Raw genomic sequence first — 15532 nt, 5'->3', positions numbered from 1 at the left:
ATGGCGCAATAAAATTGCTGTTACCAGAATGGCAATGACGAAGTCATAGTGCATTACTAAAGGCCCTGTGTTATGTTATAGTGGTGAAGTACTATATTTGTTAACTTTTCAATGACCATTATGGCGTGCCACTGGAGGTACGGCATACATTAAGGGGCCACGGTGCTGTAATCCTATAGGCAAAATTTCCATGTAAAATCAGTCACTGCTGTTAAAAAAAGGAAAATTAATGATCATTCATTAGTTCAGTAGTCAGTACTGCAGTAACAAAAGGAAGCAGAAATTCAGAAATCTGTTATAAAATCTTTATTATGATAAGTACACTGTACAATTTTTTTTATTATTAAAACGAGAATCATTTGGGCAAAAATAAAATCAATTATCCCAAGCTCCACTTAACTGAAAATCAGGTCTATCTTAATAATATGCAAAAGAAATGCCAAACAAATAGTAGGCTACTCCTATCTCTCTCTACCACCACTTTCTTTGCATAGAGTCAAATACCGCTTCCAAGTAACTGATCAAAGCCTGTTTCTCTTTTTACCAGTTGTTTTTTATTATTTATATTATTCTTTTATGATTGGGGACTTGTCATTCTTGACATATTTTAGTGCGCATTTCACTTGAAGAGTATTTGAAATGAATGTAAATTTCCCAAGTTGCACCCGAAGGGCTGTGTGAATTATTGCAAGCTGAATACGAATCCACCTTGAGGTAATGGGCCTGGTCAAGGAAAGGTTTTAGATCGTTTAATATAAAAGTATCACAAGGATATGTTACTACTCTATAAAACATTGTACTGACCTTTTTTACATTTGAACTCTGACAAAAGTATCAAATGTGTCAATATAGACTTTGCAGTAGCAAATTACAAACAATTATCCCAGCCTACTGTATGCTGACAGCTGTCCAAATAATAATGAAACCAAGATGTTGGGGGAGTGTGTTGAGAGTAAGACTAATCAGAGTGCACTGCAGGTGTTGAAATGCTTAGATCCATTTCGTATCCATATCCATATCCATATGCTACATACATGTTTTGCCGCTGTGTGTTATAATTGTATCAACTTTTGATTATCATGCCTAAGTGACAGTGTCATTACAACAGTTTTGATTATGTACAAAGCTCTTGTATAAAAATATAAGCTGTTATATTTACCTTGGGCCAAATCAGGGGTATGTGACTTGGTCCATGTTTAGGCAAAGGGGAGAACAGACACACATTCTCTCCTAAACTAAAACACAGCTGAACAGTGAACTTCCTCTGCAAAATGACCACTAAATCAGAGATGGCTTTCAGAAAGTCATACTATGATTGCCAGAGAGATCTATGGGGGGATATGGTCATGGTAAAATTGTCTTTTTGTGAATGTGCTCTACCAATGGAACAAGTCCGACAGGCGGACAAAGATGTGTCCGTCTATGCACTCTGCCGCCTTGCTGACACAGGAGGGAATTACAATTAGAGAATGTGTTTCAGACGGACAAACAGACCGACGGACAGACCGACCGATCGACCGACGGACGAACATACCCTCTTATAGAGATGCTAGGACGCATCTAAAAAGTCAACATAAACATTTTAAATCAAAAACATAGATGCTTCTTTGTTCATAAATCTGCACAGTCATCAACATACATGGCTCCCTTGTATTCAACAACCAATTGAAACAGAACAATAAAACAGAATCCCAATATATTCTTCAGAAATACTAAAATAGTATCTTTCGGGGATGCCATTAGAGCTGCATTAGTTCTAAATAGCATTTGGAAACAAAACAATCAAATTCTCCCTTTAGGGAAAATAAACACAATCAACAAGAGATTACTGAAAGCAAGCTCTGCCAAAACTCTTCAGCCATTCTGAACTTCTGTCCTCTGTTAATAGCGGCTGCTGTCCATAAAAATGACCATTCCATGAAAAAAAGTAACACTACTGTTGTGATGCTGTCATGTTGCATGAAGTGGGGTCCATCACAGCTTAAACAAAGCATAGCACCTTTGCTAGTTTTGAAAGGTAAGCTTGAACAAAGCCGTATACTAATATCCATCTTAAAGCTACAAATGTTCAATTTAATTCTCGAATTTACAATTCTTCCTTGAGGTTGAAACATAATTCATAAAATATTGGGTAATTTGTCACGTAAAGTGCATTTGTAATACAAGTATCATAATAAGTCAACATTATAATTATCTGTCTCCATCTTACTATAAACTCTCATATAATGTAATTTCTAAACTTAAACTTTATATATTGCCTCTCCTTGAAGTGTGTTTTTCATAAAGCAAGTGTGTGTTTCATAAAGCAACTCAATATTTTCAGTAAATACAATGAAAAGAGTAAGGGTTTTTCGGTGAACTGAAAAAAGGCAATTTAAAGGGTGGGTATGCCATCTGGTAACTACCAGTTGATAAGGGGAATAATGCTAGTTCTTACCAATGACCATGACCATAACCAGTCGCATGACTTCCAAAAACCTGCTGACCTTGAATTCTAAACCACAGTATTATTCAAAGACCCTCACACAATTATGTTGTGATGAAATGCCTGCAACAGCACCAAAACAGTAAATGATCGAAGCAAAACTGTGTGTGAGAGAGAGAGAGAGAGCTGCATTCTGGATTTCTACTCAGTCCTCTGCAAGCATTTCAATACAGTGCTCTGCTTTGCTTGATTCTGTTTTCTTCTCCTTTCTTCCGTGTGATCCTCGATTATGTATTTAATCAAAGCTCGTGGAGCGCATGGTTGTGATACGTCCTCTCCACTCTGTTGATTAGAGCCTTTCAGTCCTGTCAGCATTTCCAATCAGATCATCTTCTCGGATGTTCACTGTGTGTGTCCACATTCATCCAATGTGGCATGGGTTCCCCACAGTTTCCCCCAAAATAAGCTGAGGTCCTACCGGTCAGGTGGTGTACTTTATTTTAGATGGGGGCATGGTTGAGGAAACCGAGGTGATGGTGTTGACAGCAGCTGCAGTGGCGGCATTCTGACTCCCCACGAACATGGGGTCCAGACAGGCCACCTTGGCAGCAAAGAACGCGTGGATGCAGTGCAGCACGGCAAAGAGGTTGGAGAACTCCAGCTCCTGGGGAAGAACAAAAGAGGAGAGAGAGAGAGAGAGAGAGAGAGAGAGAGAGAGAGAGAGAGAGAAAGAGAGAGAGAGAGAGAGCACATGGTCTCAGCGGGTCCTGGAACTCATCCATTATTTCAGAGGTGTGCCGCCCGTGAATTATTGACGGCACAGAAATGCCAGCGAGACGATTCAAACTGGCCAAGGTAATACTGAATAATGGCTGAAATATTATCTCCAATCTGGCATGGAGGTCACTATTCATCCTGATCTCCCCCTGGCAGCTATGTCTACGGTAAGTGGCACACGGACCTCCTCAGAAACAAACATAAAAAAAAACAAATAAACACAGTCAGCTCAGACTATGAGTACAAATGGAGGCGATTCTGGGGAGCGCTGTGGCACAGCACTAAGCAGCTAAGCCCCCCACACTTGGGCTTGCATACCCATGGGGACCTGGGTTAGAGTCTGGCCCGGGTCTTTTCCCAACCCTTCCCCATCTCTCTCCACACTCACTTCCTGTCGCACCTTCACTGTCCTATCCGAAATAAAGACCCAAAAAGCCCATAAAAATATCTTTTTTTTAAAAAAGCAAAACAAATGGAGGCAATTCTGAGCCTCCCAGCAAGTTGGTGAAGCTAGGAGGCGATTACGTGAACCGGGAGGATTATGCCCCCAGCTAGAAGATGACCATAAAGGCAATGCTCTCCCTCGTGTGCGTGTAATCTGCAGAATGATGATTCAAGTGCCTTGGTGGAGGGGGAGCATTGTACTGTAATGGTTTATTTTAGCACTGCCAAGATGTTTTGCCTCTCACCTTCGCAGCAGCACATAAACATTATAGTAAACTCCTGTCGGAAATTTTATTGATAAGGACAATAGCGAAATGAGTCAGCTCTAATTTTATTTTAGTGTGGGAGGGATGGTCATGAATACCTAAAACGCTCCAGCGCACCGAAACACTCGGAGACAATGAATCGTGTTACCTTTGCTTCGATGAGTTTGGTGTCCTGATTTTGGAACAGGAACTTGATTTTGCTCTTCCCGTCGTCAGAAGACCCTTTGAGCTGGGAGAACTTGTACCGCCAGAGTACTGCCTGCAAGTCACACAATAATACATGTGCTGCTGGGTAGCGCCATTGCATCGTCAAAATAAATTGTGCTGGAATATCTCCCTCTCTCAATCTCTCTCTTTCTCTCTCTCTCTCTCTCTCTCTCTCTCTCTCTCTCTCTCTCTCTCTCTCTCTCTCTCCCTCTCTCTCTCTCTCACGCTCTTTCCCCAAGAATTCCAACAGAATTACCAAAGAACACAATAGGGCTGGGTGTGATAAAGAACCCGCAGTAACATAATAAGCAACATTAGGAACAAAATACAAAGACTATCACACCACACATTAGAACTGAAATATGGGCACAGTTAAAAATGTGAGATGTGGACCATTGTCAATACTGCTGCTGGAGTGAATCATTCTCCCTCTCTCTTGTCAACTCATTTGCATAACATTATTCATTTTCTCTGGAACAAGATTTTTTTTTTCCGAGCCTCCCCCAGCAATTGTTTAGTTTTCATGCACTGATTGCAAAACCATGTCAGGGGTGAATTTCTCAAAACCAAAGTTAACTACTACATTAGCTACTTTGTTGTTTTCAATGCATTTTCCCATTGTCAACTACCGAAGTTGCTAACAGGCTAACAACTTCCCTTTTGAGAAACTCACCCCAGCACGGTTTCATGGAGTTATTCAACACAGCCTTCTTCTAATGTGGTCACTCACATAATGAAAAGTTTTTGCTTTCATTTCCCCCCATCTTTTTCACCCCTCTTTCACTGTGTGAACTAAAGACTGCCGAAAATAAACCCATGCCCGGTTCATTTGAGCCTACTGTACCTTTGAAGCGGCATCAAAGCAGACGAATCCCATGCTGAAGTCCACGGTCAGCCCCATTAGATGGCTCTCCATAATACAGGCGTACGTTTTACACTGGAAAACAAATTACATTACATTTAGCTGACACTTTTATTTATCCAAAGCGACTTACAGGCATTTTAGGTACAGTGCATTGATTACAGGCCCTGGAGCAATGTGGGGTTAGGTGCCTTGCTCAAGGGCACTTCAGCCATGGATGAAGGTGCTGGCAGGGGTGGGATTTGAACCTGCAATCCTCTGATCTGAAGACCAGCGCTCTAACCATTGAGCCATGGCTGCCCCATTCGGACAGCCCGATAAATGAGAGATACACGAAAAAACACAGCCTTGCCAGGTAGGTACAGTCCAAACATGGCTGCTCTACACTTCCTGTGGCCTAATGAGGTCATTAGTTTATGAACTACAAGTCATCCATCCAGGAGAGGGGGCATTAATAGCAGCACACATATTGTTGCTTTCTCCTCATGGGCAAAAAGACAGACTGAAACTTGATTGATGCTGCGGGTGGTTCCTCCTTGGCAAGCGTGCACAGTGCACACACACACGCACACACACGCACGCACACACACACACACACACACACACACACACACACACACACACACACACACACACACACACACACACACACACACACACACGCGCACGCACACACACACACACACACAGACACACACACACGTACACACACACACACACACACACACACACACACACACACGTACACACATGTACACACACAGACACACACACATACACACACACACACACACACACACACACACACACACACACACACACACACACACACACACACACACACACACACACACACACACACACACACACACCGCTGGCCCTGACCCTGTGGTGAAGTTCTCAAGACTGTCCGTGTTATCGTAGCAGGGGCAGCCATCTCGCCGTGACAGCGCTGCTGCCGTCCTATCTGATGAGGACCCACAGGACTCTTGCTCTGTGGTTTACAGATAACAATAACAAAGGGAAATTCTGGGAGGTGTGGAGCTGAAGAGCTGAGACACCTTTGTTATATAATTTAAAAAATCGTAGATAGCTGTTTGACCCAACACCAATTACAAAGACATACAGGACACATGGGCACTTGTACATGATGTGCTGGTAATTATCGGTCGCTCTCACACGCTCCCCTTGCAGTCACAGCTTGTCTCTGCGAGTCTTCCACCTACTTGCTTTCTTTATCTCTGATTTTTTTTTTCTTCTCTTTCTCTCTCAGTTGGACTCGCCTCCATTTCATTACTTCCCTGTTCTACCCTCTGGCCCTTTCAGAATATCTACTTGTGTCTCCCTTCATATCTTTCAAAAAAAAAAAAGAAATCATCCTTGTAGTCCCTGCTCTCACACCAAATATGGCTTTGCGATGGCACTACACAGTAAATTTGCCAGTGTTAATTTTGCAGTGTTAAGGCTTATTAACACTATTGGAGTAATTCCAACACCAAATGGAGTGAGATGCTCTCCAGTGTCAGTGACAAATGAAGTTGTTAAATTGTGTGGAGTTAGAAGTACTCCAGAGAGCCCCCGCCTCCTCGAGGTGATGGAGTTTGTCTGCGCCATTGTATGCTCCCCGAAACTGCTTTACTCTTTATAGTGTTAGCTTAACACTATAAATCTAACACCAGTGTTTAACACTGATCTGGAGCAGGACCAAATAGACACTAGAACAGTGTTTGTTTTAACTATTTAAGTGTTATTTTAACACTATAAAATTTACTGTGTACCAACATCACTAAGAGCTCCACCAGACAGCCCTTTCACTGCACCTGCCTGTGTTCCCCCTTCCACCAACACCACTACCACTACTACCAGCCACCAGACCACACACGCCATATATTTTGCAGTGTTAATTTACTGAGAGTGTTGATCCTACTCTTGAAGTGCTGCAGTAACACTGCAGCAGTAACTGTGCAATACCATCAACACGAGAACCATTACCAGAAGCTTCTAAATTCTAGAACTACACTGTTGTGCCTACCTGTAACCTCTTCACCATCACCATCAGCACCACCAAATACAATACCATCAACTCAACACAGCCAACAACAATTCTAGAGTGCAATGGGTTCCAGAATCTTTGGCCAACACCATCTCAAGCAGCATCTCCACTGTGCCTACCCATCTTCTCTCCACTCTGCCTACCTGTATCCTCTCCACTCTTCCTACCTGTATCCTCTCCACTGTACCCACCTGTATTCTCCACTGTACCCACCTGTATTCTCCACTGTACCCACCTGTATTCTCCACTGTACCCACCTGTATTCTCTCCACTGTACCCACCTGTATTCTCTCCACTCTGCCTACCTGTATTCTCTCCACTCTGCCTAGTTAGTTACCTGTATTCTCTCCACCTCCAGGAAGGTGGCCATCTGGAAGGCCTTCTCCCAGACCAGCAGCTCACACTCCAGCTCCACGCTGAAGAAGGTGTCCTCGCCTGTGTCCACCTGCAGGCAGAAGCAGTGCCGCCGCTGGTCCACAAGGTCACCATCCTGTGGACGTACAGCAGGCAGACAGACAGACAGACAGACAAGGGTGCACAGTTAGTATAGTCCCTCCTGATTCTCTCACAGCACACACAGCCTTGCCAGGGCTTGCTCATACATAACGCACGCACGCTCGCACGCACGCACACACGCACACACGCACACAGAAACACACACAGACACACAGACACACAGACACACACACACACACACACACACACACACACACACACACACACACACACACACACACACACACACACACACCTGCCCCCTGCAAGGACATCTAGGGCTGATGATGGGATCGAATAATCATAGCTGCAGAGTTCACAGATGGCATTTGCATGAGAGCATTGCCCAGCCTGCTTAGAAATGCACAGGTAAGAGTTTGTGTTTTTTCCCTCATATGTTGAGAGGCCTTCACATGCACAGGTGGGATTTTCAAATGCATCATCCCACTAATGAAATTGCACTCGTGTAAATCTCTATGCTTAGCTTTAGGGAATTGCCTGTGAGGAGAACCACCACATTGAAATTCAAAGGGAATACTTCAGCAGGCACAAACACGGGGGATTTTTTATGAAGCCAAGCCAGCGGTCTCACCTTCAGGATTTTGCACATGATCTCATAGATGGTAAAGCTCTTCTCAGCCCTCGTCCAGTCCCACGTGGTTACCTGGAAATGGAATCCGACTTTTATTACCGGCTACAAAGCATTCACACTTTTTTGTTTACATTTTCAGATAACTAGTTAGCCGCGCTATGACGAGAAACGGATACATGTGTCCACTAGGCAGCTGCGCCACCTCAGCATATGCAAACCGAGTTGTTGATAGTACAGCATTAGGGCTGTAACGATACACTGAACTAATTTCGGTTCGGATCACAATTTTTTTTACCTATGGTTCATACGGTTCACAATTTCACATTTGTGAACATTACGAAATAAAATTATGAATAAAAACGATGATAGTTTGTAGGTAGAATAGGTTACAAGAGGTAACTGATCCTTTTTAAAAGTTTAAATATCATAATGATGAAGATTTGAAGCTTGGAAGCACTATCACTTCATATCATGTGGTTGTTTTCTGAACTGATGGGTAACATAACTTTGAAAGAGTGTATCACGATACTGCCTCCTTGTATCGTGATACAGTATCGTGGCTCTGTGTATTGCGATTTCTCGGTTTCTCGGTTCGATATAATATCGTTACAGCCCTATACAGCCTATTATCTGGATCGAGGAGGGGAACAAATGGTTTCTGTCACAGACTGGCTGTACTTTGGGGTATGTGCTGTGTCAGGCAAATGCGTGAAATATTAGAGACGCTTGCTTACAAGTGAGGTGAAAACTTAGGGGTTTGTGTGGGACCTTTTGATCATTACAAAACATATGCTGAGTTCTGCAGGAGATAATAGTCAGGTTAGGTGTGTAGTTTATGCTTGTGTTGGGAAAGCAAAATATAGTTTTGGTGACATCTCAGTTTCACTGTTTATTTTTGTACTGCATACATATTTTTTATACTTTTTGAGCCACATGTCCACATTCTGTCTACATTTATGTATCGTAGACTATGTGTGTCCTGGATAACATTGAAGGGGGCCAGGTGTGCGTGTGTATGTGTGCATACCTGCATGTGTGCATCTGTTTGTGTGCGCTTGCGTTTTCTGAGAGGACAATAAATATCCTATCTATCTGTGTGCATGCACACGCATGCTAAGTGTGTGTTTACTTATTTTTCTGAACATGGTATATTATACAGATAAACTCTGGGCTCATACTCATCCAATATTAATATGCACAAAATATCCCTACAAGGGAATATGGAATTATTAGTGAGTTTTTCTCTTTTAATTTGAATCTGCACATTTTTAATTAATAATTTGGAAGAAAATTGCAGATGTGCCGTTTTGCAGCGTAGTCCTGGAGGACGACTGAAGTGTAAATGAGTCTCTCTCCACTCCCACACACCTTCTTGAGCAGTTCCCATCATTTGCGGTTTTAAGTGAACACAGCTGCAATTTGCGTTCAACTGGGCCAATGGCGCAGGCTGCATTGCATAAGCTAATTTGGGGCTCTTTTGATGTGGACTACAGTAAAACACTTGGCTGGTCCCGTCTAATTAGACTTAGACGAGAGATTGTTTGTTCGACGGCTTATTCAATCATCAAAAGAAAATTCACAGAGGAGAGAGAGAGACACTGCAACGTCATGAGCGAAGCTGACTGTGAAAACGGACTGAAGTGACGCGTTATCGGGGGCATAATGGAACAACAGAGCCCCCGCTCTCACCGCAAGGGCTGCCTGTGCCCTCCATTATCTTCGACTCCTGAAATTAATAAAGACATCGTACATCAACATTGTTCATCTCGCGAAAATGAATCCCTGGGGCTGGAAAAGTTAATTACTGATTCCGGCCGATTATGGTAAATTAAAAGGACCTCTTTGCAACAGCCAGGTGATAATCAGGTTATGCTCCCTTAGCCTGAATGGCTGAATAGATTAATGGCTTTCACAAAAAGCCTTCACACAGCCCAGACAAGGCTATGCGGGTGAACAATCAATAATAACAGGGGAGAAAATGGCCTCGCTGGCGATATAAATACTGCTTCAGTGACCTGCGTTTCCCCAATCTATTCAATGACCTGTGCTGCCAGCCATTAGAGGAGTCAGACCATATAGCACCATATGGTGTGGCAGACTACCGTATATTCTGAAAAAAACTTACACAGCCTCTACAGCTGAGGGCTAGAAAGGGAAACAATTACCCAGGGACAAATATATGAAACCCTTCACCTCATATGTGGTGGAAATGTTCAAAAAGCCTGCAGGCCATGCAGCCAGCAGTGCAGGAGCTTGGCAATACCCCTCATCATTGCAGTCAGTCAGTCAGTGTTTTACAGCGGAGGGACTTACAGGCGGTGCCGAGAACTTGAAGAGCGAGGAGCCCCTCAAGGCAAGGAACTTTGGTGTGTACATTCGGTCCTGCACCATGTCCTGCTCTTTCTCCTCCACCCATCCCATATAAATGATCTGGCAAGAGGGGAGACAGACAGACAGACAGCAGGAAGGAACTCTCATCATTCAGCATGGCTCCCAGCAGGGGCGCAACTACAGTATATGCGAAGTATGCCTTGCAGGGGGGCGCCAGAGAGAGGGGGCGCCAAAGAGGGGGCGCCAAAGAGAGGGCGTTGGAGGGCGGCAAATAATTATTAAGTATCTTTTTTGGGAGGGGGGGGCACCAAAATAGTTCTTGCATACCCCCCCAGAAAAGAGTAGTTGCGGCCCTGGCTCCCAGCATCATACCTGCCTGGCTGCCAGGCTATGTCAGCTCTGGTGAGGGAGCAAAGGACTGACTGAGAGAGAGAGAGGGGGGGGGGGAGATGGAGAGATAGAGATACAGAAATAGGGAGAGGGAGAAAGCCAAGGGGGAGTTGGGGGAGAAAAGGTAGGGAGGGAGGAGGAGGAAGAACGAGAGAGCAGGTGGGTGGACAGGAGGATGGGGGCTTGTGGAACTCAGAGCTGCCTGAGCAGCAGATGTGTTTTGGGAAAACCTCGCAAGTGACGGCTTTGAGATGAGCAGCAGTGTTGCCAGATGGAAAATGCTGGATTATCGTACCAAAACCTCAGAATTATCGTTTTTGGGGGCTTTTTGGGAGGAAATGATTGTACAAGACCGAAATTGTTGTTTCAATGTATCTAAATGAACTAAATGACAACTCTGAAATTATCGTATAATCATGATTTTTTTTTTGATCGTACAGAGGACAAAGTGGACAAAATGATGGTGCAAATAAGATAATTATCGTACATCTGGCAACACTGATGAGCAGCCACTCCTCCTGCAGGGCCATCATTATATGATGGGCGTGTCTTCACACACTGCCTACAGGAGCCAGCCACATGGTCTTACGTTGTCATCTGGACTTGTGGCACAATGCTTTTGTTCAGATCAGACGTTTTATAAAATACTGCCACAAGGGTCTTGTCACAAGAGCTTCTATTTTGTTTATGTTTTGAAGAAGAAGAAGAAGAAGAAGAAGAAGAAGAAGAAGAAGAAGAAGAAGAAGAAGAAGAAGAAGAAGAAGAGACAAAGTGTCTCACTGTGTCATTATTTGTTAATAACGCATGAAATGATTGTTTACAATAGATGCAAATGAGCATCCTCTCTCTTCCCTCAAGGGTAGTACTCTCATCTGTTACGGTATGATAAAGATTTAGTCACTTAAGACTATCTATAGGGTCACTGATACAGTTCTTTGTCAAGTATTCAGTAAATACGGCCCTATAAAATTTTAACTGTGACACTTAATACTTCATTACCCTTCAGGCATAAACATAATTTTAATGAGCCAGACAAACAGCTCTGTGTTGACATTCAAGAAATACAATTTAATATAATACAAACAGATCCACAGGGTACAAAGTGAAAACAAATAAGTAAATAAAGTTAAACACACATCTTTGATATGAAAAGATATAAAATATGCTACATTACCTGCTGATTTACTGGAAAGTTTCGATTAATCTTCTTGACCTGAAGCACAACAGTGATCACAGTTATTGTCACAGCTGTAGCCACAGCTCACAGTAATGACACCACAATATCTTCCAAGTTTACTGCAGTAGACATACAGTACATGAAGCACTTGGGAGTTCGCAGTAATATCAATACAAGACTGAAGATAACTGTACCAGAGAGAGTAGAGAGAGAGAGGTTCCATTGGCCCATTGTTTCCTGGTTCTATTATTGGGGGGGAAATCCCCCTTTAGGCAGACCTAGGCAGACCTGAGGACTGTTCTATTCAATGCTAGGAGCATTATGACACGCCCCTTTAGGCTGACCTGAACCTGGTCATGTTAGGTGCCCATAGAAACCTATTACATATCTCTATACTTAAAGAATCTCTGACTGTACACATAAGGCGCTTGGGGATGGTAATGCAGGGCACAGTAACACTAGTAGCCAGGCCGCGCCCTCCTAGTGACGCAACACCTTCGGCCTTGCTTCCAGTCAGGCCAAGAGCAATACAAATACTGTTTCTGAGCTCCCGCAAAAATCAGGAACTCCTCCCACTTTGCCAGGAAGCAAACAACCAGTAGCAAACCAACGGAGGCGGGTCAACCAAGCTGTTTGGATTATATGAATTCTTATGCTCTTGGTCAGACCAAATCTCAAAGAGATTTGAAAGTCGATGGAAATCAGGCTGCAGCAACACCAGCTCGAGGACAGCCCAGGTCATCATGATCTGCTGATTTAAGGCCACTCATGGCCCTGTGATGAACTCGCTTGTTTGTTGCCCACACTGGGCCAGACTCCCAGCCCTCATTTGCTAAGCAGCATGTTAGCGGCAAATTAGGTTTCGGAGTACAGAGAAAACTGTCAGAGATGTCTAGCCTGGCCGGCCAATAAGCAGCATAGCACCGGCTGTCATAGCGTTACCAGATGTTGATGATGAAAGAACGTTAACACAGTGGTACTGGAAGCTGTCATGGCAGAGGGGGAGTTGAGGCGGGAGGTGGAGAGCAGCAAACGATGAAGGATGCCGACGTATTAGCTCATTTTGTATTGACGATGACAGAGGGAGAAGTCAGACGACAGCAGTAGCAGCACCACCCCGGCTCTGGCAACAGCTGTCAGTTGGCACGACGCACTGGCCCTCCCAAGTAATGGCAAAAATAATCCCAGAGACGCATTGCCTCCTCCTTGGCAGGGTCTCACCCCCTTCCACCCCCAAACTAAGACAGAGACACTTCGCCTCGCCTTTCCATTGACCATCAGTCAGCTCCTGATCCTCCAGCCTGCGAGGAGTGTGCGAGCCAGCAAGTGCCACCAGAGATTCTTTAAGTATAGAGATATGCCAACATAATAGGTTTCTATGGGCACCTAACGCGACCAGGTTCCGGTCTGCCTAAAGGGGCGTGTCATAATGCTCCTGCAATGAATAGAACAGTCCTTAGGTCTGCCTAGGTCTGCCTAAGGGGGGCATAATAGAACCAGGAAACAATGGGCCAATGGAACCTCTCTCTGTACTCTCTCTGGTGCCACTGAGCGAGGCCAGAGTCGGGAAGGCTGCCATGGGGGAGAGCTGCAGTGCAGCCGGGGGGGACGCAGCGCAGCACAGCTCTGAGCCACCATAAAAGGGGAATCATCCAGTAAAAAGGCCTCCGCTTTGTGTGAGGCATGACCTTTAAAGAACCTCATTCCAATTAAACACGGGCCCCATCAGATCGTACATGACATCCTTGTAGGAGTTTAGAGTATCTCTCTCTCTCTCTCTCTCTCTCTCTCTCTCTCTCTCTCTCTCTCTTGCTCTCTCTCCCTCTCTGTCCCTCTCTAACTCCTCTCCCTGTGTGTGTGCGTTTGTCTCTCTTTCTCTTTCTTTTTCTCTCTCTCTCTCGCTCTCTCTCTCTCTCTCGCTCTCTCTCTCTCTCACACACACACACACACACACAAAGACACAGACACAGACACACACACACACACACGCACGCACGCACACACACACACACGCACACACGCACACACACACACAGGCTTTACTTCTCTGCCTGCCTGCCTGTGTGTGACTGGCTTGGCTTGGGCTGTGGTGTTGGCTGCGGCCCATGGTGCCCCCGGGCAGCCTTCTCATTAGCATTAGCATTAGCATAGGTTGTCCAAGACGCCAGTGACTAACAGTGCCCACTCATTAGCTCAGACGCTCGCTAGCTAGCTACCAACCCAAGGAGATACAAGTCAGTGCAATGAGACAAGGCTCGTCTTTCTTTTTCTCCTCTCCTGTCTTTCTTCTTCTCCACTAATGTCTTCCATTCTTTTTTGTCTTTTAACATTATTTTCTTTCTTGTTCTTTCTTGTTCTCAGTTTTTTCTTGATTTTGTTTTTGTCTTTCTCTGTTTCTTTCTGTGTCTCCTGAAGCTCTTTAGCCTCTTGGGCATGCTGGTGTAAGTAGCCTTATCTTGTTTACCAGTGCATATTCACAGAGTGTTTCTCTGGTCACCATGCTCGAAGGATTTTAGCCATCAGGAGAAAAAGGTCAGAACAGAATATTTTTCATGATGTCCCTGAAAATGAGACTTTCTTTGTACGCTGGAAGAAGTGAGGCAGGCAAAAAATAGCACCAGACACAAGAAGTGCTTGGTAGCAGCTATTATTGAACACGTCTAGTTTTAGAAATAAAAAACCAGACTAGTCACCATGCAGCACCATTTCAATCTTGTTCAGTGCCTCGCCTTTTACATTAAAAAAATACAGCTTACAGTAAGTAATGCATTTAAATGTATCTTGAGCATTACTTCGGGAAAGCAGAAAGTAGAGCTTAACATAATTTTCCCTGTGGTTGCTGCAGACCACCTCTAAATGTGTTTTTATTCAGAACTCCTCAGTGATCTTCCATTACAGAGGGTTAAGAGTTCCACTTCGCGTTCTAATCCAATAGATTTTTTTTTCAAAATTCTGTTAGTGACTAAGCCATGGACAATTCCAGCCACTCAGAACTGTGCGCTTGGAACGCAGCACCCTATACTAGACTGCTATAATTCATCTCACATAATGAGGGAGAAGAAGGCCTTCTGGACGTTGTCTGTGGAACAGCAAGAGCTCAGAGAAATCCAGCCTCCTTAGCAGGCGTTAATTTCCTCCTACCCACCTTTGGCACAGCCATTCTATAATATACGAGGCTGAATTATGGATGATCTTTGGGGGTCACTACTTCCTCCCTCTGCCAACAGAGTGCTGTGCCACAGAAGTGGCAGTGGCTGTGAGACTTTAAACTTAACCCTCACCCACTGGGCAAATGCAAACTATCACTTATTCAGTCCGCTTAGTGTGACAACTGGAAACACTTGTCTCGCCCCGAAGCAGGTGTTTTGATAACCCAAACGAGCAGCAATTAGCTGGTACCTGATCTGATCTGTCACAAGGATGACATGGCCACAGGCGAACCGCTAATTGAAATGAAGTGGTGATGGATCAGCGGCGAGACCTGGCAGGGCATATTCCCTAGCTTATTCCCTC

At 44.3% G+C, this 15532-nt stretch overlaps 1 protein-coding gene across 2 annotated transcripts in view; it reads right to left on the bottom strand.

Moving 5' to 3' along the window:
• Nucleotides 1–2162: 2162 nt before the first annotated feature.
• sntg1 (syntrophin, gamma 1) overlaps nucleotides 2163–15532 on the bottom strand; it is a 34300-nt gene continuing 20930 nt past the window's right edge. For both annotated transcript variants that reach the window (XM_063219714.1, XM_063219715.1), the window contains exons 13-19: nucleotides 12017–12055; nucleotides 10435–10551; nucleotides 8122–8193; nucleotides 7372–7524; nucleotides 4964–5056; nucleotides 4061–4171; nucleotides 2163–3089 (exon numbers count right to left, since the gene is read on the bottom strand). In XM_063219714.1, the coding sequence (XP_063075784.1) occupies nucleotides 2907–3089; nucleotides 4061–4171; nucleotides 4964–5056; nucleotides 7372–7524; nucleotides 8122–8193; nucleotides 10435–10551; nucleotides 12017–12055 (768 nt within the window). In that variant the 3' untranslated portion in view covers nucleotides 2163–2906. The remainder of the gene's footprint in view (nucleotides 3090–4060; nucleotides 4172–4963; nucleotides 5057–7371; nucleotides 7525–8121; nucleotides 8194–10434; nucleotides 10552–12016; nucleotides 12056–15532) is intronic.

The sequence above is a fragment of the Engraulis encrasicolus genome, chromosome 16, assembly GCF_034702125.1.
Source record: "Engraulis encrasicolus isolate BLACKSEA-1 chromosome 16, IST_EnEncr_1.0, whole genome shotgun sequence".
Classification (NCBI taxonomy): Eukaryota; Metazoa; Chordata; class Actinopteri; order Clupeiformes; family Engraulidae; genus Engraulis; species Engraulis encrasicolus.
The sequence above is the reverse complement of the archived record's forward strand: the minus strand, read 5'-3'. Positions and strand labels throughout refer to the sequence as shown.